At 42.7% G+C, this 25,904-nt stretch overlaps 1 protein-coding gene across 1 annotated transcript; it reads right to left on the reverse strand.

The window, feature by feature from the left end:
* Positions 1 to 2,792: 2,792 nt before the first annotated feature.
* lrrc52 (leucine rich repeat containing 52) lies at positions 2,793 to 25,318 on the reverse strand (the record flags this gene model as incomplete). Its single annotated transcript, XM_079245096.1, has 2 exons — positions 24,652 to 25,318; positions 2,793 to 3,124 (listed from the first exon to the last, which is right to left on the reverse strand). The coding sequence occupies exons 1-2, from the start codon at positions 25,298 to 25,300 to the stop codon at positions 2,793 to 2,795; spliced, it is 981 nt and encodes a 326-aa protein (XP_079101222.1). The 5' UTR covers positions 25,301 to 25,318.
* Positions 25,319 to 25,904: the final 586 nt, after the last annotated feature.

Below are 25,904 nucleotides of genomic sequence, written 5' to 3' on the forward strand. Positions count from 1 at the left end.
TTGCTTCATTCTCTTGTCAGTCAAATGGCAACTTAACACCAGCACACCGTCCCATAATCACTCACACTCTTCTTCATCCTTTTGGCACACTGTCTGACTCCCCGTCCTCTGAGCCACGGCCAATAAAAGACCAACATCTTCTGTCTGCTCTATATTTATCATCAACAAAAAATAAAAGTGAGCCCAGAAGAATAGCAACAGTTTCCAAACAGGAAGTATTGTGTGAACAGATAAGTTCAGGCACGCAGCTCAGAGGTCATGCTCTCGTAGGCCACGTGCTTTTTTATCACCGCGATGTAACGTAAGAAGGATGGACACCGGCAATCGGCAGGTCCTTTAAGCTTCCCTTTGAATAAATGATGCGATAATGACAGCCTAAAGATTTAGCAGATAAGTTATAGTTCCAGGTGTGTGGGTGTGTGTTTGAGTGCATGAAAGCTGATGATGGTGTCAGATTGAGGATAGAGGGGAGGATAAGAGGATGAAGTGATGCATGGTAAGAGACCAAAACAGGAGTGTTAATGTTTTCAAGCCTCCGGCTCTGACTTTAGCGGTGCCCTTGAGAGTTCTTGGCAATGTGTTTGTGTGTGTCGAAAGGAGTGTGTGTGCAGAGAGGCTGATTCCTGTATTTTAGCGCCGATGAAGACTTTGATGATGAGTTAATCTTCCACTGTTTATCTGCATTCACATCAACCACCGAGTTCATTAACCAAGACATATATAGCAATAAACATATGTGCATGTCAGCACAGAGTGATGCACACACACACACACACACACACACACACACGCACACACACACGCACACACACACACACGCTCTCCTGAGAGCTATCTTTTAACCTGGCCTCATTCATCCAGGCCATTTGGAACCACTCAGCTCAGAATTGTGAATTTAACCCCGACTATCCATCAATCAAGCTGTTTAGCACATCAATCAGAAAGAATTCCCGCCTCTGATGGTGACTCCCGCTCTTTCTCCATCCCACATCTAGCCAAAGTCATCATTTATCATCTCCAGCCTCCAGTCCAACCTGTGATGGACAGGGCAGAAGCGGAGTGGGATGGAGCAGGAGGGTTTTTGGATCGGTCCCCACTCGTACATCACTCGTCCACACTGCTCACAGAGATGCTCTGCGATCGCTCTGACCCCCCAATTAAAACACACTCGGTTACGCATGAACACCCCCACTACTACTTACACTCCAGAGACCCACTTCCACGCAGACAGTTGGGTTTTAAACTGAAGCATAGTATGTTCACTGCGACCAAGAGAGGTGTCCGGTCACATCATGTAGAGTCGACATTAATTACACGACTGACTGTATTGCCCTCATCACCGTCTTCATGTGCAGTCACCATGAACTCGCCCCACTTCCACGACTCCAGCATGTTAAGCTCACAGTGTTTTAAACCATACACACACACACAGAAACCTGAAGATAAACACGTGCACAGTACACACAAGTTATGTCAGTCACTTAGTGTCATTATAGGAAGACTTCTGCCTATTTCTTTTTCTTTTTTTTTCTTTTTTTTTTTTGTTTACAGAGGAATGACCTTTAAGAGTAACTTAACACCAGACTGAAAAGCAGCCTCATTAGCTATTAAGTGTGTTTCCATTCTGGTTATTTTGTGCATGGCCACTGGGCTGAGGTGGAAAAGTTGTAATATCTATAAAATAAAAACTGCATGAAAGTGCTAATCCACTGCTCTTCTCAGCCGTACGTCAGGTTCAGACAACACAATATAAACGAGTCTTTCAGGTGCTGTTAAGTGGATGATAAGGGACCCTGTGGAGCTTTTTGTCAACAAAGACATGTTTACATTCAGATATTGTTACATAAATTGATATTTAATTGTGACTGAGGCCAACATATTTGAAGACAGCATCCATTCACTAACTAGCAGCCTTCTACTCCCACATGTTGTGTTTCCTCCTGTGTTTACTCCTCCAGCTGTCAAGAAAGTAGTTCTTTTCAGGGAGCACTTTGTATTTAAGCAGTACAATTAGTTGGAAAACTCCACAAGGTGCCTTTTAACATAAAAAGCACATCTAAAGAAGAACTCTGACCACCAAGCTCCTGAACTACTTGAAATTTGTTCGTTTGAAGTTACAGTTTCTTCTGATCGTGTACATTCACTCTGTTATGTTTCTGTCCAATCACGTTAGAATCCAAATGCGCCTGTCGATAAGAAACAGCAATGACTGGTGACTATTTCAAGTGAAGTTGCCTTGAGGCATCCAGAAAAATAAAATTTAATACTGAAATGTACCAGCTTCTTCTGTAGCAGAGATAAGGCATCACTCTCTTTGTGACCCCTGATCCTTCTTGTGTATTTTTTTATGGATGTACTGCATGTGTGTGTTTGAATGTGCCACTCGCATATCATTTCTCTTTATAATCGTCAATTACGTGGTGTAACTCAAGAGCACTTTACATAGTATTCAGGGGCATTGACACACTCTTTGTTGTGTGCCGTGTTATTGCTCTCAATAATCTCAGAGGTCATTCTGTTCTCCTGAAGGCAAAGTCATCCTTATTGCTGTCTCTGTTTGTCTCTCTTTCTCTCATAGACACACACTCAAGCTCTCTCTTTCTCTCTCTCACACACACACACACACACACACACACACTCATACACTCCATTTCTGATATATTAAAGAGCAAATTGCAATATGGAAGTCTGTAACAAGGAGAGACGGGCAGATCTCAGTTCAGTTTGGTGTCAGACTCCTTTCATCACTTCTGGTTCCTCGCCCCTCTGTCTCTTCTCTCCTCTGCAGTCTGTCACACCTGCATGCCAGGTTTGCTCAGATCCCCATTCCCTTGGATCCCTCCTCCTCCCCCACCTCCACCCATCGGGCCCCTCTTGTCTTCATCATCACTGTCCAGCTCCTCGCTCTTCCTCTTGCTGTAGCGCTCGTAGAGCACCATGAGCACGCCCATCACCCATGCCGACACCGTGCCGGCCGAGAAGATGACGAAGCCGATGGCGATGAAGAAGAGGTAGTCCCAGTAGCCCAGGCCTTGGTGGCAATCCGCCCGCAGCTGCATGCCGACCTCCGCCAACCGCTGGCCCGCCAGCTCAGGGGGATTGTGGCAAACTGTCTGGCCCTCGTCTGAAGGTGAAGGACAGAAAGAAGAAGCAATAGAGAAGAAGATTAATGACACAGGAAATTAATTAAGAGAGATGTTTAAAAGAAAGAAAGGAAAAGCAGAAAAAATAAGTACGTATGGTTAATAATGAAGGGCAAAGTATCAGGAGAAAAGAGAACAAAAAATGTAATTAAAGAGGTGAAAATGGTGGACAACCATCAACAGTCGGCTTACAAAACAACCTTGCAGCAATAACCTCTGTGATAAAGCAATCCCCCCCCCTCAAAAAAAACAATGGATTTCCTCTGAGTAATAAAGGTCTTTGGTGTCTAGGACATGGAAACATTATCATGCGGCACACACTCTCACATACATGCAAGAAAGGGTGACTGCAAGCCTCTGACACATCACCCCTCCCGCCTCTTTGTGCACATCATTACACACCAACAGATGACTTCGCAGCAGCCGAGAGATAAGGAGACGGACAAAACATCTGCAGCTCACAATGAGGAATAAGATAATCAGCCACTGTTGACCACACCGAGATGCAGAATCACTGTCATGACAAACGCTCTGAAAACAGCAAAGAGGTCATGGATCAAGTTATGGACTCTAAAAAAAAGAGGGTCAAAGGTCGCCACAGGTCTGACTACAGATGCCAGATGATATCCAAAATGCTAAAGAGCTCATTAGTCGAGGTTATTAGCATGATGTCCTTCTGCTACACTGACTATTATTACATGCAGAAGCATCATAGTGATATGTTTTTAGGTAAAGTCAGGGGTTTGAGCTGAACCCTAAATGGTTTAAATCAAAGGTCAAACTTTTTTAGTCTACATTTAAAACAAGATTATTTCCAAGTGAAAAGAGGAATGGTGCACTTTGAAAAACTTTGACCTTTCTGAACAACTTGACCTTGTTTTATTTAACAATTAGCGTACTAAAGCTGTAGCTTCTTCACAGCCTTTCATAGACAAGGATTGAAGGCCAGGTGATGCAAATGTGAAAGCTTTCTAAATACTCTTCTTTAATAATCTTGTATCAACAATCAGTAGTCTAGGCAGCTGCCTAGCACTCTGAAAATTAAAAGAATTGATCCCCCACAAAGGCAATAAGAAGATAAAATGGCTTCAGTTAGTCTTTTAATCAGTTTGTAATGTAATTAAGAAATAGCAGATAACAAGAAGGTTGGAGGTGAGGTTTAGAAAAGCAAGACAAAATGTACAACAAGGATTTTCAGACGTTTGGGTTGTTTGACCTTGAGAAGATTTCATCAGATTCTGGTTACTGTGCAGAGATGCTTGGACAAGCATGCCCTTCTAAACTTAAAAAGAAAATCTGTCCTGCACCCCTCATAACAAAAATCAAGATTTGAAGTAAGAAACAAACGTGATGTCATGCAAACTAATAAATTCAAAAGAGAATAAATGCATATGAGAAAAGCGGTGAACGTAATGAAAAGCATCGCAGACTGATCATGTTTCAGGCTAGTGCTGTGTTTTCTCAATCCTTGGATCTGGTTGAATAACTCATTTTACTTCAGGTTTCACTGGACAAAATCATCCAGAAGTATTAAAGTGACAGGCAAGATGAGAGCGGTTCGAACACTTTGAATACAAAGGAAAATAGTTCCATTGCTTATGTTAAGATCTCCTTTAGCACAGCCAACAGCAGACTATCCTTTATGAAAGAAAGGAGATAATCCTGTCCAACAGTTTGGTATTCGGTTATACTAGGAGTTAATAGTTTGTATAGCTATGAAGATAGTGAAGCGAGTGTGAGCGCCCTGTGACAACATGTTAAACTTTGTGCCTTTTCTTTAATTGTGTCAAACAACTTTAATAATAATGTGTTTTCTGTTATATCCTAACATGCGCAGATTAAAGTAGTTCCTGTGTAACACTGTAATCAGATTACAGTATGTTAAGTATCTAAAGCATCTTTTGTAAATATATTTGTGAGTCATCTGTAGCTTCAGTGCTGCCGAAAAGCATCATAACTTAGTGTAAAGCAGTGGTTCTCAAACTTAGGGGCGGGCCCCCCAGAGGGGACTCAGGTTTATGACGTCCAGTTTTGGCACTGGACAAATTTGTAAAAGTACAGATGGGAAATTATGATGACTCAACAAGAGATTTTAAGTACAATAAAAAGAGAAGAAAACATGATGGAGACTATCTTCCATGCTTGACCAGGTAATTGTAGTAATAGTAATAATCAACGGTGAGTTATGAAGATGGACCAGTCTTTGCTTGTATCAAAATGTAATCATTATGAAGTATGAAGCCGAATGAGTTACAAATCCACTTGGGGACTTTTCATCCTGAGTACAAAGAAAAGCCTGTTGGTTACTACTTTCATATGTACAGGGTTGTTTTATTTTTACTAAATTCTACACTAAAGAAGAAGAATGGATAATAATACTGACACAGTTTTAACTATAATTACCTATACAGCCACTAAACTGATGACGCATTTCTTAGCATGTTTCTTTGGTTCATGTGTCAGGATGGGAGGCTTGACATTCTTGTCGTTGATGAAAAAGGGGGCCCTGCAGAAAAAGTTTGGCGGCGCTGTTGTCTTATTCCTAAGTGCTTTGGAATTAAGATTACTTATCCTCACCTTTCCTTTTTCATGAAATTTTCCATCAAGGTCACGGGAAAGAGCTTAGATAAAGATATGAGTGGGTATTTTCTTTTTAGCTATTTGTTAAAACCGTGGGCTTCATGACCAGCTAACATAGATATTCGGTTGCTCCAACTCATTTGGCTGAAATCCGTGACATTTGCAGATTTGCACAGAAGTGGATAACAACCTGCTGAGGTAAGCTATCTGCAGTATATCAGGGTCACCAACTCCAGTTCTTAAGGGTTACCATCCTGCAGGTTTCAGCACTCTTGGCTCAAATGAAAAGATTCTCCAACAACTTATCATCTTCTACACCTGCCCTTTTATTAACCACTGATTAGGGTCAGTTGTGTTGCAGCAGGGAAACACTGAAACCTGCAGGATGCAGTGGCTCTCGAGGACCAGAGTTGGTGACCTCTGATCTATATGAGTCAGTTGTGGCAGAGCAGGGGAACATCTAAACAGGCTCTGGAAGATCTGTAGTAATTTTGTAGTGAAGAGAATAGGAGGAATAAAAAAGCAAAAACTCCTCAAGAAGATCCGACAATGTTTAAGAAAAAAAATCTAAAACTTAAAAAATATGACTTTTTAAAACTAAATAATGATTTGCAAACAGATTTTAAACTAAAAAATGGACCATCTTAAGAGGAAAAGCTGAACATGTTTTCATTGCACCTCATAATCTGAGTCCAAATGCTGAATTATCTGTACTTTTTATGACTATTCATTAAAGCTGGGGTAGGTAATCTTGTTCAGAGACATTTTTTTTTACTCTGGGTGAAGTGGTTCCTCGTCCTGATAGTAGTTTAAACATTTTGTAATCACGAACAATAAGAAATATAGTCAGATACCTCAGTTTACTGTAAATCTGTAAAAACTGACTAATCAAAATGTTCGGTCAAATTTAAGTTATTTATTTCTTATATTTCGTAAGCTTCTCCAGGCTCTCCTCCCCCTCCTCCCGCATCGCACACCCTGCATATAAACAGCGTGTTAGGATGAAAATACAAAGTAGTGAAGAAGAAACTCGGAAGGCGAACATGGCTGAGAAAATGCAGGAAGGATTTCCCGACCCGGCTCGGTTTATTTCCTCCTCCCGTGAAACAGCCGAGAAAGAGAAAATTGTTGGTAGAAAAAGGTGTGAAGGCCAAGGCCTTAAAAAGTTCCTGAATCCAAACGGTGATTCGGATCACCACCTAAATTAAATCACTTCTTCCTTTTCAAATTTCCAACAACTCCTGACAATTTAATTAAAATCCGTTCATAACTTTTTGAGTTATCTTGAACATAAACAGATAAATGCCGGTAAAAGCATAACCTCCTTGGCGAAGGTAAGAAAAAAGCCAAGACAGGGTAAGGAGCGGCAAAACCAGAGGGAGAGGAGCCAAGACAGGGCACCACTTTTACATCTTGCTAGTTCCCTAACATTACCTACCCCAGCTTTAATGCCACCAAACTAAAGGCTTTTTCTTTTTTTTTTTTTTTTTACAGGAATCTACTAAACAAGACCTGACAAACTTTAGCTGCTCTAAGCGGTGATTCTTGCCTGAGTTGGCTTGTCTCAGGTTTGGCTTGTCTCTCCCTCAGTTCTGAGGGAAACTGCATTAACTTTGTTTGAAATATTAATCTGTTTACCATTTTTTAACAACTTCTGCAGATCATGCCATCTATTACTTGCAGGCTGACCGGCGTTAACAGAAACTGCTCCAGTGTTTCACCAGTTAAAAGCAGAGTTATAACAAAAGGGAACGAGCGAGAGGTGTGCAGGAAACAGCGCACACCGTTTTCTATCAATCCTTTTGACTTTACCTTCACTGCTAATTCCCGTTCCCACTCCCACCCTTCCTCCCTGTCTGCTAAACTGCCTCTGCACCCTCCAGAATAGGCTGCTTATTTTCTCTTCAAGCCAGAAACAATGAGAGAAATAACAGAACCTATAAAGAGATCGCAGGACGGAGACTGAGACAGCACTTTTAAACATGAGAGTAAAGAAAAAGGAATGAAAAAGATAACAGAACAAAATGCAGTTAAATTAAGAAAAAAGGCAAACTATTGCATTGACAGGAGGCATCACTTTAAAACATATTTTCTGAAACATGAGGTAAAGTCAGTCTCACAGTGATAGTTTGGCTGTGGACATCTTCTCCAGCGATGCTGTTAACCATGTAAATCAAACTGCAGTTATTTACTAATAAAGTCAAAGGTCAGGAGTAGGAAATGCAGAAAAGCAGGAACAGTTTGCCGTTATCTATACTCCTCATTCTCCTTGCTGGAGCTTAGCAGCAGCAAAAGCAGCAGGAGGAGCTCTGTAAAGACCCAACTGGCTTACACACCTACATAAACCTAAATCCTAATTTACAAATCCTTATGCGCTTTTTTTTTTCTGCTCATACCAGATTTGACTGCTGAAATAACGACGAGACAGATTAGTCTGGTGATTAGATTAGTCGATTTAGGTGATGAGTGAGGGCTAAATATAACAGTTTAACTAACTTGGCGGTCTGATTATTGATTTTCTAGCTTGCAAAGGAGAAGGAAAAAAAAAAAACATCTGCACTGCTTTGATAAGGCTTTTTGATCAATACGATCACACTGGGAAGAGAGAAAAGTTGTATCGGTGCTGCTCTGTAATGTCTGCTGGGACTGTTGCAGCAGATCGTTTGTAACCTGATAACTGTGATGTTTTGGACTATTTATCTGACAACTCTTCCAGTCCAGGCAGAAACAAGCAACTACATCCAGGAGCCATTAAGTTAATGAAACAGCATGTAACTTTATGCAAATCATTATGCGATAAGTGATCGGGGATGTGCTTACAGATTACTGTAAGTCTGTTCTGTAGTGACTGTTCAACCGAGGAGCAACGAGAAGAGTGTACCTAACATGCTCGGCTGACACGCCGTCTCTCTGGAGAACATGCAAACTGGCATTTTATCTTCCTCCGCTCCTCGTATGCGTTCTTATCTCCTTTCTGCCTCTCGGAACGTTTCTTTGAGTTTAAAAGGGGAACGAATACGACGCTGTGTGAGGTTGTTTGAAGTTTAGTCTCAGCCTTAGTCCTCAAAATGGTACCTGATGGCTGACAAAATTCACTGCTGGAAATTATACAAGTAGATCATTTAATGATGGGCTGTTTTTTTTTTTTTTTTAGGAGGAGGCTTGTGGGAAGTAGATTCACAGTTTGTCTTCACACATTTGGATTTGGACTTGCAGAACAAGCTTTAGTGAAACAGCGCTTGACTTTGTCACATTTTTTAATGTTCATTTTAAGTTGTTTGCTTATTTTATTAACAGGATTTTTATGTTTATTACCTATTTTAATTCTTTTCAACTTGTTCTCTCCTGTTTTAATCTTGAATTTAACAGCAACAAACCAGAGTAAATCTGTGAAGGGTAACTACACCTATAGGTTCAGCTTGGTTATGCTTTTTCATTCTTTAGTGGATCTTCCATGCAGTTCTGAGAACCCTAACAGCGTAAAATGAATGAGGTGTAAATGTGGCCATCAGAAAATTGCAGATTATTTTGACACTTTATTTTAGTGCAAAACATACTTAAGTTTAGATATAGAAATGGCTTCTAAATTATGCTGGAAAGCCATGAAGGATTTTGCAACTAAAACATTTTAAATACTACCTATTTTTAGAATAATAAAAAAAGCTGTTTTACTCTAGTAGTTTTGACTTTTCACTTTCTTCCAACCAAATTGGTTTTTGTGCATGGTTAATAAGCATAGAAAACAAAGCAGTTCTTTTATCTAAAGAATATTCAGTGTATGAAAGCAAACTCTAAAACAACACTACATAAAAAGATTTAAAAGATTTTTGGGGTTATAGAAGTAGTTTAAAATCAGGTAATAATGAAAAAAACGTGTCTGTCACACCTGCAGATTGTCTAAAGAGCCCTCAGTCCCGCATGAAGCAGTCTACAACTGATACTCCACATCAGTAAAAGACCAGTTAAGCTTTCAGTTGTCATGGTTTGTACGTTTTGTGTCTTTTTAGTTCTGGTTTCCTATTTTATTTTGTAATTTTCCTTGTTTTCCCCCCTATGTGTCTTGTTTCTTGTTTTGCTTTCCTGTAGTTAAATCATTACACCTGTGTCTTCTTCTGTTTCCGTCTGTAGTCATACTCCTTGGTTTTAGTTCTGTTAGCCTCCCAGGTCTGCTTGTTTTTAGTTATCTTGAATAAGAACATCTAGTTTCTGCATCTCTGACTCCCGTCTTTGCATTTTGGGTCCACACCTTCACCACACCTGTGACATCAGTATTATATATTAATAAGTTTGTTATTATTAATAAGTTTATCCACCATTTACTTTCTATATCTGCTTTATCTAGCTCAGGATTGTGCGTGCGTGACTAGTCATGTCAGCCATCTCAGTCTCTTTGTGAGTAGAACAATGCTGCCAAACTAACTAAATAAAGATGAACAACACTTCTTTTAAACATGTCAAACAACCAAGTGTCTTCAGCCAGAGGCTTCTTCATCTAAAGACTACAACAAAAGGCCATTTCTACCCACAGCAGAAGCCTTGTGCATTTACTAATGAATGAATATGAATCATATCAGTATATCCATCCATTCATCTTCTGCCGCTTATCCGGGGTCAGGTCGCGGGGGCAGCAGCCTAAGCAGGGAAGCCCAGACTTCCCTCTCCCCAGCCACATTTGCCAACTCTGCGGGGGGGATCCCGAGGCGTTCCCAGGCCAGCCGAGAGATGTAATCCCTCCAGTGTGTCCTGGGTCTTCCCCGGGGTCTCCTCCCCGAGGGACGTGCCTGGAACACCTCACCAGGGAGGCGTCCAGGAGGCATCCTGACCAGATGCCCGAGCCACCTCAACTGGTTCCTCTCGATGCGAAGGAGCAGCGGCTCTACTCTGAGCCCCTCCCGGATGACCGAGCTCCTCACCCTATCTCTAAGGGAGAGCCCGGCCACCCTGCGGAGGAAACTCATTTCAGCCGCCTGTATACGAGATCTTGTTCTTTCGGTCACGACCCACAGCTCATGACCATAGGTGAGGGTAGGAACGTAGATCGACTGGTAAATCGAGAGCTTCACCTTCTGGCTCAGCTCCTTCTTCACCACGACAGACCGGCGCAGAGCCCGCATTACTGCAGACGCCGCACCGATCCGTCTGTCGATCTCGCGCTCCATCCTTCCCTCACTCGTGAACAAGACCCCGAGATATTTAAACTCCTCCACTTGAGGCAGGACCTGACCCCCGACCCGGAGAGGGCAATCCACCCTATTCCGGCTGAGGACCATGGTCTCAGATTTGGAGGTGCTGATTCTCATCCCAGCCGCTTCACACTCGGCCGCAAATCGCTCAAGCAAGAGCTGGAGATCACGACCAGATGAAGCCAACAGGACCACGTCATCTGCAAAAAGCAGGGACCCAATCCTGAGGCCACCAAGTCGGATCCCCTCAACACCTCGGCTGCGCCTAGAAATTCTGTCCATATAAGTTATGAACAGAATCGGTGATAAAGGGCAGCCTTGGCGGAGTCCAACCCTCACCGGAAACGGATCCGACTTACTACCAGCAATGCGGACCAAGCTCTGACACCTGTCGTACAGGGACCGGACAGCTCGTACAAGGGGGTCCGGTACCCCATACTCCCGGAGTACCCCCCACAGGAGCCCCCGGGGGACACGGTCGAATGCCTTCTCCAGGTCCACAAAGCACATGTAGACTGGTTGGGCAAACTCCCATGCCCCCTCCAGGACCCCAGAGAGGGTATAGAGCTGGTCCACTGTTCCGCGACCAGGACGAAAACCACACTGCTCCTCCTCAATCCGGGATTCGACTATCCGGCAGACCCTCCTCTCCAGGACCCCTGAATAGACCTTACCAGGGAGGCTGAGGAGTGTGATTCCCCTGTAATTGGAACAGACCCTCCGGTCCCCCTTCTTAAAAAGGGGGACCACCACCCCAGTCTGCCAATCCAGCGGTACTGCCCCCGATGTCCACGCGATGCTGCAGAGGCGTGTCAGCCAGGACAGCCCCACAGCATCCAGAGCCTTAAGGAACTCCGGGCGGATCTCATCCACCCCCGGGGCCTTGCCGCCAAGGAGCTTTTTGACCACCTCAGCGACTTCAGCCCCAGAGATAGGAGAGTCCACCCCTGAGTCCACCAGCTCTGCTTCCTCATGGGAAGACGTGTTGGTAGGATTGAGGAGGTCTTCGAAGTATTCCCTCCACCGACCCACAACGTCCCGAGTTGAGGTCAGCAGCACCCCATCTCCACTGTACACAGTATTGATGGAGCACTGCTTCCCCCCCCTGAGCCGCCGGATGGTGGACCAGAATCTCCTCGAAGCCGTCCGGAAGTCTTTCTCCATGGCCTCGCCAAACTCCTCCCATGCCCGAATTTTTGCCTCGGCAACGGCCGAAGCCGCATGCCGCTTAGCCCGCCGGTACCCATCAGCTGCCTCCAGAGTCCCACAGGCCAAGAAGGCCCGATAGGACTCCTTCTTCAGCTTGACGGCATCCCTCACTGCTGGTGTCCACCAACGAGTCCTGGGATTACCGCCACGACAGGCACCAACAACCTTGCAGCCACAGCTCCGGCTGGCCGCCTCAGCAATAGAGGCACGGAACACAGCCCATTCGGACTCAATGTCCCCCACCTCACTCAGGACATGGTTGAAGCTCTGCTGAAGGTGGGAGTTGAAGCTCGCCCTGACAGGGGACTCAGCCAGACGTTCCCAGCAGACCCTCACAACACGTTTGGGCCTGCCAGCTCTGACCGGCATATCAGTATATATTAATGTAATTAAAATAATCAGTTAGTCATCATACTGCAACAATGTAATTTCCCTTTTTGGGATTAATCAAATATTATGTTATATAAATATATAAATGCTAATATTAGCATCGCCACCATAAACTACTCTTCAGCAGATAAAGCAAGTCATGGGTTCAACTTCATGTGTAAAATTCATCAGGCCTGTAAAAAGGCACAATCTTGCTCAAATATACACATTTTTTATCTATATTAGGTTTATTTTCAAATTGAATGGGTCTGACTTTCTGCTGCACACATGCTGTTTCTCTTCAATATTCACTGCAGCAATTTTGAGAAAATTCCTGACTGATTGCAATAATCAGAGATAAGAGAGCATAATGTGTGCATTACTGGAGAACACAGGAAGAGGTGGCAGGATGATTCACTCTGCGCTCAGGCTTTCTACGCCGTCTGTTTCTTTGTCGCTCTGTGTTTTCTCACTCATCCCATCACTCAGTCTGGGAAACCACTCAGACATCATTTTGGCAGAATGCCCTTGACATTTTCAGTTTGTCCTTTTTTTTTCTACAGCCCCCTTTTTCCCATCAAGCCTTGTCTTCTATAATATATGCCCACTTTTATACGCACTTTTATTGAATGCAGTTAAAAATCACAATGCTTCTGTTTTAAAGCTCTGAGTTTGAGGAACTAAAATGTCCATGCAGATATGGGTATATCTGTGTCTGGATGAAAAAATCCTGCTCTTTTAGGAGCAGGTCCAGTTTTATTACTGTGTGTTTGAGTTAACAAGACAGGAAAACCATCTTTTGTTATTTACAGATGCTATTTGACTTAAAGGCTAAAGCTTTCATGTTGTCTAAGTTCCTCTGTGATTTCTCAGACACAGACATGGGACCAATCGTCGTGTCCTGTGGTGTCAGACTATACCACAGTGTCAGCTAATTTCCTAGTGTGGGTGTACTGCTGCCATGGCAAAAAGGGAAATTTGTAAACTTTGCATGATTGCTAGGACCCATCACATTTTATTCTTTTAAAAATGTCAGAAGTGTGAGGGAATATCTTTAAACCAGTGCCACCTTCAGCAAAAATGCAGCCTTCATCTTTTTGTTGCCTCTGCGCTTAACTTTCTCATTAAGCTAAATTAAAACTTGTAAGCCTTTTTTTTTTTTTAAAGATGCAGCATCAAAAAAACAAACAAAAAAAAAAACTTATATTCCAGAAATTAACAACTGGATCTTTTTAGGTGAAGGATTGTGTGTGCCGGAGAAGCCTAGAAATAAAGAGGGATATGATGATATAAGGATGCATGAGTGTCCTCTTTGCTCACAGCATAGTTTGAATGTGAAGTCTAGCCCCAGTAGTCTCAGGACAGGTGCTGCAGCCTGAAAGAAATCAGTTTCTGCATGCTTGCTGCACTGCAGTTTCCACATTTTCTCCACCTCAAACAAACAGTGGCAGCAAAACCCTGTGGTGTAAGATAAAAGAAGTGGGACAAAATGCATCATGCAACGCTGGGATGAGACACTGGACAAAAAAAATGTTTTTTATTTTGATCTTTGCATTAAAGGTATGCATTCAGTAAGCAAAGAAGGATGTCACATAGGGCAGGAAGCCAAGCTGGCTGGTGGTCATCTGCAAGTCATCTGTGTGTAAGACCCTCGTTTCTTTGGAGCTTCTATGGCTTAATGTCACCGTGCTAATGAAATGTATGGGAGGATTGTGACTAGTGACACGATGTGGAGAAGTTTGCCACTGACTGCACACAATGCCCTGCAGCTCAGTGACACACTCCAGGCCAGGAGCTATGAAGATAAAAATAGTAATAGGAATTAAACAGCAGCAATCAGGGGAAACCACACAGAGAGCACCTTGCTTACAAAAACAGGCAGCCTCTGATAACAGAAGCAAACATTCCTCTGAACTTTCAGATCATGCAGAGCTTTTCAAGAAAAGGGGGGGGGGGGAGGTTCTCTTTCATTCATATGACAATGTACGTTTAAAAAAATGTGCATTATCCTTTCTTTTCCAGCATGTGCAGTGTTTATGTATGAACATTCATCTGTAACCACAAGTGCATGTTCTGAATAGTTGTTGCAGATGGAGAATAAAGTGTCATCAGCTTGATTATTTTCAGGTTCAACGCTGACGCGCTGACAGAGCAGAGGGCTCATCGCTGTCCTGCAAGAGGGCCGGTGACACCACTGAAAAATGCTGAACTTTTTCTAGTTACCTTGTGTCTGATGTTGTCAACAACAACAAAATAAAAACCACATGAAGCAAAGTCTGCTGTGGCAGGAAGAAGAAATGGAGTTTCTATGTGTTTGAGTTTGTATGTGTATGGCTTGATCAGAGCTGTGAGGTATGAACCAACAGGACAAATAGTCCATCGTGTGAACTGGAAGCTGAGCTATTTATAAGCAGATTAATTATGCCGATACATATGGTAATCAGTATGGTGGTGGTCTCATATTGAGGGGAAGGTTGGAAGCAGCAGACACAAACATCTCCTAATGCCCTGAGTTGCAGAAAGTTAACTAAAGACAACTGTAAGGCATCTGCCCACCGACATGCTCCATTCCTATCAGCTCCTGCAGATAGCAGTCCTCTCTAACCCACATGTCATTTAAAGTAGGTGGTTTTAAAACATGTATAATCACATATGGACATAACTACTTTGTCTTTTAACCTTCTTTCTGTCAATGTTTTTGGTGCAAGATTAGTCGCTTTAGTATTTTTTAAAACTACATTTTTGCTTTATATTGTTTTTTTGTTTTTTTTTTCATACTGTGCCACAGTTTTCAGTGGGTCACCAGTAGGTCTGTGCTGCAGTCAGGCCAGTTAGACACACTGACTTTTATGGTGCATTTTGTTGCCACAATTGCAGCACGTGGTTTGATGTTTACTTGCTGAAATAAGCAATAATAAGACCTACCCTGAAAAAGATGGCAACACATGTTTCTCCAAAGTCATCTGTCAGCATTAATGTTGTCTTTAGAGATGAGAAAGTTACCCGTCGTGCACCTGACAGAAGATTCTGCATCAATTTTATCCAAGAAAAAGATGGATTTGAGGAAACAGGAGCACACTTTTCCATTTGACCTTAGAACCTCTGAGGTTAACTTAAGCCTAGGAATCATGTTTGTAGATGTAAAATTCTTTGCATGTTGTATTTGAGTACCTAAAGCAATGCAGTCACTTCTGCAAGACTGATTCGATGTACAGGTCTGCAGTTTAGTGAAGGTTATTTGTGACAGAACAGAACTTTTCAGTATGCAGCCTCACAAGCTACACACACAGCTATACACACAGACAAACACACACACACACACACACACACACACACACACACACACACACACACACACACACACACACACACACACACACACACACACTGATGATTGCATCAGAGACAACATGGGGTTCAGCATCCTGCCCAAGGACATTTCAACATGGGGTTTAGGGCAGCAGGTGCGGATTGCGATGAGCGCTCCCCCTCATAAGCTGCAATAAAGTGCTGTAAAACAAGGCAAGTGTCATTTGTTTGTTTGTTTGGCTTCTTTTGTTGTTTCTTTCACCTGTCTGTTTCTCACCCTACACTGCTCACTTCATGTCAGCTAATTCACAGGAAATATTAATTACAGCTGTGATTTAATGTAGCTGTACATGCTTGCATACATGATCAAAACCAAAATAAACTCATCACAAGACACAAACTGGCTGACTTTGCTATGAGGAACTTTTAAGGCGGTACCATCAGCTGCGATTTTTCTCTTTATCTGTAAACTGTCAGGAGAAAATGAGATACAATTGTAATAAACTTTGTATTTGGCGGAATTCGCCAAAAATAAATATATGTATGAGGATTGTTTCAATCTGAAACAGCACATCAGCCGTTAGTTTAAAGCTCCACAGATGTCACAACAAAACTTTCCTTTAGTTTTCTTCAGCTTCTCATAATCATAAACAACTGCATCCTCTTTTCTCTACAGGGGTGTCAAACTCCAGTCCTCAAGGGCCGGGTTTTGTTGTTTTGCTGCACCAACACACCTGATTCAAATAGGGTGACCAGATCTTCTCTCACCAAATGTGGGACAGACGATGAAAATGTGGGACAATGTCTGATTCCACTCTTTCATGACATTTTTCTTTTTTTTAAAAAAAAACCTTTATATTCTGCTCTTTGGTAATAAAATTACTATCCAAACATAACCAGTCTGTTACTATATTTTTTTTAATTGAAATTCGAGCTCTCTGACAAAGGGAAACAGTAAAAGCTTGCATACTATTTCCTTGTTCCTTTCACGTTATCAAGAATTAAACAGAATTAGCAGTCGAGGCTTTATCAGGAACATGTCCATTGACTAGGAAGCCTCCCTCTGAGTCGCACGTTTTTTTGTGACTCTCGGATTTTTGGTGCCGTTTCACGTCATATTCACCGCCGTGTGACACGGAAAATTTACTTTGACAAACATCACAAAATACCATCACAGTCTCCTCGAACAGGTTTAACCCAGGAATAAATGCTTTCCCAGTCTTTGTTGTAACAAAACTTTCTTTTCTTCCTCGCAGCGGTCGTCTCCCTGTCCTCCATGATCAATCAGTTGTTTTTCTATTTATCTATTTTTGTTAGTTGGTGCACCGGTGCATCCTAGACGTGCATTAAGTCCCACCTCCTAGTCTGATTGACATGAGTGTCAATCAAATCAGCAGGCGGTGTAATGTGACAGCCGTCAAATAATTTGCCACACATAATTAGTAAAAGCCCGTTTTGTTTTGTTTGTTTTTTCTCCTTCACAAAAGTAAAGCCTGGTCGTAACAATGCGGAACAGCGTCCCGTTTTGTGGGAAAAGTAATAGAAATGCGGGACGATCCAGCACAAAACGTGACATCTGGCCACCCTAGATTCAAATCAAATGGACCCAACCACTTCTTGTCAACCTACTCAATCATTTCTGTCAGGTGTGTTGGAGCATGGAGACAACAAAACCCTGCAGGAGTTTGACACCTGTGCTCACACCCTGACTGACCTCATGCTAGCAGCCAAATTAGCAGACTTTTGCAGAGAATCAAAAGTTGGAGAAGCAGGAATGATTCTGTCAGAGGGTCTAAACTAGCATCTACCCAGAACTTGTTCTGACACTTTGCTTCTTTTACATATCGACTGGCTTTTTGGATGTTTTAGATGTTATAAATATGCTACTCTGGTAGCCTCTTAATCGCTGCTAGCATTGCTGCCCAGCCAGAGTTCCTACCTGAATGTCTTAATATCTCTTTAGGTCTGGCTGTCTTATGGCAGATTCTGAATAGATAAGTTGACGTCACACGTGGGTTTGTTTACACACCATATTGTATTCCTGCTTGCAGTAAAAGTGGCTTTTGAACCTGAATTCTAACATCAGGATGGAGTTTCTAAGCTCAAACTTTAGTTTCAGAGTCTGAAATCACATCTTTATTTTTAATCCTCACAACTAAATGTTCAGCATATGTGTTTAGAAAAACATATTTATCAATAAATGATACCAATTGTGTTTGTAAGCATCATTCAAACTAAATTTGTCGTATTTTGTAGGAGAAATCAGATTTTGACACAATAACAACTTCTTGCATTCATCTGAATTCTATTCATCTTCTCCTTTTGTTCTCTTCATCTTTTCCTTTCTCCACCAGATTTCGTTACTTTTAGCCAAAGACAACAGACCTAACCAGACACCAGTGGTTGTGAGGACAGGTAACCGGAAAGCCTGACACAGCACAACGTATCTTTACATTTAGAATTCAGAAACATTCCTCATTCAGTACCTTGGTTTGCAGTAATTGACTCTTTCACACTTAACCAAATCTACATCTGCTCTTCGTCTTGATTTCTCCGTTTTGGCAGAGCCGCAGCAGGAATGACTGACTGGACAGTTTCTGCAGCACCTGCAGCAATCAAATCTATTCATCGACATGACTGACGTGGACGCTGCCAAAATAAGACAGATGTTAATTTGCTTAGAATGAAGCGTCCAATGAGAAATGGAGCCGGGCAAAGATTACATCCCAATCAGTGTTAATGTGATTGATTGATGTGGCCAAACATTTCGGGGCCCCTGCTTTTCCAGCGAAGCTCAGATATCTCGCCGTTTACCAGCTAAATGCATCATACAGGGGTCGGTGAATCCTAAGAATAGCCGACCTTTTTTTGTCATCAAAAGGCCTGAAAAAAAAAATCACGCCTTCACACTTTTCTCCTCTTAAATACGGTATTAGTCAGATTACTGCCGTCCTCCTTTCCATCATTTCTTCGCACAATTCCTTCTTCCTCAGGCAGAAACCAGGTGGAGAGAGGGAGAAGTGAAGGTCAGATAGCAACAACCCGTGCTCTCCTCTTCGCTCGATCAATCCGTCTTATCATTCCTGCTCCCTTTATCACCTCCCACTTTTTATTCCCACCCTGGCACATTTGCAACCCCCCCCCCCCCCCCCCCCCTTTCACTGTTAATCATCCCATTCCTCTCTTCTTCTATATGCTCCTATTTCTCTCGGTTTTTGCTCTGTCATCTTCACACCCTCTACTTGCTTATCCAATTTTATTCAGTTTGGTCACACACACACACACACACACACACACACACACACACACACACACGTGTGCATGTACACGTATGCACACAATCACGCCATGCACGCAAACTCACACTCCTGAGCTAACTCCCCTCTGTGCCTTCAGGTGATCTCATCACAAACACGCCCACACATGCATCACATCGGTCTTGGTTTCAAGTTCACACCGTGAAATGCACAGGGACATACAAACATATACAGGCCACACTGCACAAGTGGACCAGCTGAATTGGATACGCTTCTCCGCACCAGATGGGTCTGAGGAATGATTCCAGCTGATAAATGATGTATCATCTACCTGTATTAAAGTGAATCGATGCCTGCTTGTCATAATGAATGTTTTAAAGGATTTGAGTGACAGATCTAGGGCACAGACGATCGGTAGCTCCTTCATATTCTGTTTTTCTTTTCCTTGTCTGTCTTTATATCCAAACGAACCTGTACGCCCAGCTCCTTTCTGCACTTTCTGCCTTATCTTGGCCTTCCTTTCAATCCACTGACCTCTGTTTTTCTTTTTCTTTTATTAATATTTAACATTTGCCCCATGATTGGCCCCCTGCTTTGGCTCTTTGCCTGTCGCATTTGAGCTGTCCAGGACACTGAGGGGCAGCCAGAAATACTTTTCCCCAACACTGGAGCCATAACACCAGAAACTGCCAGCGCAGAGCCAGACAAGCCGCGCACATTGTGCGTATTTAGAGTAGGTACAAAATCAAGCGACAGTGAGTCCACGGGTCATTCAACAAGCTGAGGTTCTGTTAAGTCAAGAGAAAGTACATAATGCCAGTGCCAGGGATTAATAACAGAGGAAAGCAGTGGGAGAAAGGTGTCAGGACAAAAGAGTTGGATTGTTTGGAGCAAATTATGGGAGTAAAAATACTGGATATGTTGGATGAAACAACAAACATTTTATTGCAAATGAGTTCCATTTTTGAAGTGAGGTCATCTTTATTACAAACCCTTATTTCCAAAGAAGTTGGAAAGTTTTCTAAAACTTCCAAACTTTATGGCAGGAAAAGTAGAGTTCAGCTTCCTCTAAATTTGTTCAAATATTTGTATAATCATTTATTACTCCTCTATATGACCACCTGTCCTAAGTTTGGTTGTGCTGGAGGTTTTTCTCCCTGTTAACAGGGTTTTACTTTGGACAGGGGATTGAATTTTACAAAAAAAATTCCATTTATTTTTATCTAAAATTGGCTTATATGAACATGATTAGCTGTGACGATATGCTTTTGTCCCGATTCGATTTGATTCCCATTTTTTGGGTGCCGATTCGATTTAAATTGCGATTCTCACAATTCTTTGATATTGATGACTTTTGTAGATTAAAAACAAAATAAATGTATAAAACTTTTTTTTTTCTCTCATTTTTCTTGATTTCAGTCAGGAAAAAACAACACAATAGCCAGACCATCATTCTGCTGCTACAAAGCCCAAGAGGAAAAGTAAAAAGATCAAACATTAAAAATGAGAAAAAATTTATAATGGATTATTTTTATTTATTTGCAAAAAATAATTGATTAAAAAAAATCAATTTTAAAATTGTGAAGCAAAGAAATCCCGATTTTCGATTTTTCGATTTGATTTTCCCACCCCTATTGACTAATGTGGTCTGTATAATAAATTTGATTGATTTGGACCGTAACTAGATTAGTCTGTATCTTTAGAAATGCTTGAGTTAATTTGAAGTGACACAATCACAAGACAATCTGTTTGAAAATGTAAACAACTAAAAGTTAATACCATTCAAAGAGATTGATACCACTTAATCACATAATCCTTCGTTTTAGTTATAGTTTTTTTAAAATCATTTCAAAACAAAAAATTAGTATTTCAGTTCTCAGGGGAAATTTTGCCAATTTCTGGCCATTAAACAGCTGAATACAAGATTTCAGCTGTTTAATGCCCAGAAACTATCTGGCAATGTCCTGCTGAATTAAACACAAGCCTTTAAAAAGCTGATGTCTTAATGGCAGAATGTGTTTCTTCAAAATTAAAATGTACGTCTCTGCATTATGTTACCATCAAACACACATAAGCTGCCCATGCTGCTGTCACTGATGCACCCTCACACTGACATTCGCCTTTCACTGATAACAGCCTGGATGCTTTTTCACATCTTTGACATGTGGAACATGACAATAACTTTTCCTAAAAGGAGCCAAACCATGGACTCGCCTGACCACACAATATGTGTCAAGTGTCTTTCTGTCCATCTGAGATCAGCTTTTCTCCAGAGAACTCTGCTGTGTTTCTGGTTTTTCTCCCTGCTAATATAATGTGGTCTGTGGATGCAGCAGTGGACAGAGAAGAGTAATAAATGGTGTTCTGGGGTACTCGTGAAGCTGGATTTATACTGTATGATGTTGGTGACATCTGCTCTTAGACTCGCGCATAGTGATGGCATCATTTTGCAGTTTCTATGCAGCTTTTACCGCACAAAGTCTGCTCCAAAAATCCACAAATATTATCAATTACAAGCTGACCGGTTAGAAGAAAATGCTTCTGCATTACTGAGCTGCAAACAGGCTGCATGTCGGGTTTAGAAGAGGTGTCCATCATGTTTCTGTGGACGTACACGGAGCCTGCAGCGGTGTCGGCGTAACCAACCTTACGCTGAAGCCGGTCAGGTGTGAGTTTACAACATGAGTTGATGCACTGAGATTTCCCCAGACTCCCTGAGTCTTTTCACTGTTTAATGCACAGTAGATGTGGAAAGACCAGAGTTCTTTAACATTTGCACTCAGATGTTTTAGCTGTTTATTTAATAAACAAATTTAGCACAAACTGTGGAATTAAGACAAATATTACCCAGGTATCCAGCTGCATGACTACACCTTCAGAAACATTGTCCATCATCATCCATGATGAAGAATAAGCTTTCAGGACAGAGTTGTAGCCTCTCTGGTGCATAATTGTGTGTTTGGGAAAGTAAGATTGACAGAAGGAGGGGGGGGGGGCAGATGACTAATAATCACTGCCACTCAAAAGCAAATTATTAATAATTTTCTGTCTTCTTCTCTTTCACTTCTTAAACTGAATGTCTTTACCTTCCATGTTAGACATTTTCTTGGTAAACTGAGACCAGAAAAGATGGCAGAAGAAGGGTGCAATTCTCCAGACATCACCCATGTGACAAGAGTTGCTTCTCCATCATTTCACACTTCTTCTCAGCAACATATACATTCCCCCCCCCCCCCCCCCCCCCGACTCTTTCTACTTTATTCTTGCATTTGTTCAGTGTCTTTCTATCACCGGTCTCTAAAACACTCCTGTTGTCTCTTTATAGGTGCAACAACAAATCTGCTGTCGGCTTTGCAGCTTTTTTTTTTAAACCTCAAGCTGAACTTTGATGACTGCCAGAATCAAGACGTGCGTCTGAATGACACTCATCAAACACACAAAATACCTTCAGCATAAACACAGAGCGAGCGCAAAACTTCAGTGTGAAGACGGGAAAAGGTGATAAACATGCACGGCCGCATGCACCTGATTCATCGCCTCACTGAGAGGGAATGACAGCTGGAATCTGTGTACGTTAAGACTCACAGCCCTGCAGTTAGATCAGAAGGCATTCATGACCACAGAAACCCTGCATTATCTAACACACACACACTGACACACAAACATGCTTGCTTGACCCCTTTTACTTCATTACGCTGGTTTTGACAGTTGTTTATGAGTGGTTTGTCCATGAATGATTTTTCTGAGTATGAAAAGGAACAGGAAGAGTTTCCCTGATTCTGTTACGTTTTTAACATTAGGCACGCAGACGGATGACAAACAGCTGGAATGATTATTGAAACTGATCAAACCAACAGAGTCGTGGCCATCTTTGCTGTATACCGACTCAAATGGGGGCGCCGGGATGTCTATAATTCAGTTTTCCCAGATTATTTGCTCCGAGCTTTGTTGCAGAATTGTGTTAAGGTGTTTGGTGGTTAAACAGCAGAGTGCAACACGGGAAATAAGTGTGTGTATATATGTGTGTTCTGGGATTATGTTTAATAGCTTCTGGGTGTGATATGAAAGGTGAAGGTGGATAACAACTTTGGGGATTGGCTGTCTTGCAGAGGTCTTCTGATGCACTGAATTAGTGTGTCTTCTGAAGGAAGCAGAGGCGAGAAGCTTTGGGGAGTCCCACACACACACACACACACACACACACACACACACACTCGCTGTCCTTAGTGGAAACATCCGCATCCAGCTTTTTTGAGCATGATCATTAACCATCTGGACTGAAGGGCCAAAGCATAAGGCAGTGGGAGCGCCAGCACACCCAGGTGCCTGCTGAATGTGTGTGTGTGTGTGTGTGTGTGTGTGTGTGTGCGTGTGTGCAAGAGAGAGCAGGAGAAGCTCAGGAAGAAGAAAAAACAGATATAATAGGACTAAATCTTCCTCTTAGCACTATCTCTGCCTTCAGGGCCCTGACAGACAAAACACTGACAGTGATGGGATGAAAACAGAATGTAAGACAGCCATTAAATGCAACACCACCGTTGTTGCGTCATCTGACCCCAGTTCAGCTGCTTAAAGCTATAAACTCTATTAAAATTTAGAGGCAAAGCTCATCTGAGCTCGTCCTCACTGAGAAGGTCACATGTCCTGATCTTGGTGATTTCTTGAGCTGGTGTCATTCAATCCTTCTCTTTTTGTTTAATGGACAAACTGAGGTGGCTTCAAGCTGCCTGATTGGATGGCATGAACCTGACATTTGCTAAGAAGTGAAGGGCAGTTCGAGGAGACTGTGTTGTAAAGAGTTGGGGACAAAATCGTTAGATTGCTCTGACTCTGAGGTCGAGCCATGAGCTTTACGGTCTGTGTAAAGAGTACTTGCCAGAGAGGTCTGCATCTGAAAGGCACATGGCAGTATGTGTGCGTGCGTAAACATCTACAAACTACAGGAAGAGGAACAGTGCAATCAGCTGCTCGCCATATAAACGGACTGAGTGCACATCATCAAATTATCTAAATGGACTGAGGTGACATTTCTTATAAGAAATGATAACTTAGTGGGTCTTTAGTGTCTTAAGAGAGAAATGGTGAGTTCACTTGCCAGGAGAGTTGAAGTAGCCAAACAGGAGACTCCAATGGCTCAGATGTACCAAATAATCCAAACATGGACATTTTCTGTATTACTTTGTGCTTAAAAAAACAAATTAACAAAAAAAAAGTACAATCATAATTAGATTTTTTTTTAAACATGTAGGTTCCAGCCTGTCCATATTTGATGTGTTATTAAATTACAAGTTTAATTAATGACAAAGACCCTTCTTAAATGTTTGCCTACCAGTAAAAAAAAAAAAAAAAGTGCTTTTTGTGATTTGTCATTAATTAAACTTGTAAATTAATAACGCATCAAATATGGACAGACTGGAACCTACATGTTCAAAAAACTTTCTAATTGTGTTTGTAGTTATTTTATTAGTTAATTTATTTTGAAAATATTGAAAATCTTACATACTCCACCTTTAACTATTCTTGTTTATAGTTCATATATAACCTTAAGTGTCCTTATTTGCTCACTTGAACTTATTTGTGCACAGCAGCAACCATCCTCACCTTGGAACTTGTATCCCTCTATCTTCACCCAAAGGCAGAGGTCCTCCGTGTCACAGTCGCACCTCCAGGGGTTTCCACTGAGTCCCAGAGACCGCAGGGCAGGCAGGGCGATCAGGCTGCTGATGTTGAAAGTCGTCAGATTGTTCCTGCTCACATCCAGCACCTGCAGAGCAATGTTCTCCAAGAAAGCGTCCGGGTGGATTTCTCCCAGACTGGGATTATCCGTCAGCCGGAGCATCACCAGAGACGCCAGAGGCCCGAAAGTCCGGTCCTCGATCTGCAGCAGGCTGTTGAAAGACAAGTCCAGGTAAGCGAGTTTTCGCAAGTTCCCGAAAGTGGACTCGGTGATCTCTGTCAGCGAGTTGTTGCTGCAATCCAGGTAGACCAGATCGGACAGGTAGTTGAGCTGCAGCGCTGGTAGGTCCCCGATGCGGTTGTTGGAGATGATGAGCTGCCGGGTCGCGAGCGGAAGGTCGTTGGGGAACAGGGTGAGATCCTGCCCCGCGCACTGGACCACCAGCTGGTCGTCGCACACACATCTGTCTGGGCAGCCGGCTGTGAGAGCCGGGGATGGGGCAACCCCCATCACGAAGATGAATAGGAAGAGGAGCCGGAGGGACTGGGCGCTTGGCTCGGGCAAGAAACGCATGACGAAGCCGCCCAGAGCGTCATGAACTCGGGCTGAGCTGGACCAGCACTCCCCGGCGCTCTCCGGGCACCCTGCATGGGTCTGAGCAGCTGGGAGACAGGGGGGGTGCCTGCTCTGGGGGTCTGGCTGTCGCTGCTGCCTAAAATCCTGGCTGCTGTTTCTATCCAGCCTTTCTCTCTCTCGGAAAGACCGTCGGTCAGTCACTCACACGCACGCCGGCGCTCCGCGCACGTCGCCACAAGACATCATTTCAGAAGGTGACCGAGAGACGCGCGTTGGTGTGTGGATGCAGCTCACCGGACTTTCTCCCACCTGAGGACCACAGCACAGCTGATTGTTGCCCAGCAACCTCTGACTCTTTCATCTTTGTGCATTAATCGTCTCCAGCAGAGTTTTCAGCCTTTAGTTTCCCCAACAAAACGCCGCGACTTCGCCACGAAATCTCCTGAACGCTGGATGAAGTAAACTGTCCACTCCTGAAATCTTCTCACAGACGTAAATCGCTCACATGCTCTTCAGTGCGGGTTGTGTGAGCGTGCGTGGGTCTTGTATACCAGTGTCCAGCAGAAGGCAAGTGGATTTCTCCCCACTGGGTTCACACAGT

This window comes from Telmatherina bonti (genome assembly GCF_933228915.1).
Source record: "Telmatherina bonti genome assembly, chromosome: 8".
Lineage (NCBI taxonomy): Eukaryota > Metazoa > Chordata > Actinopteri > Atheriniformes > Telmatherinidae > Telmatherina > Telmatherina bonti.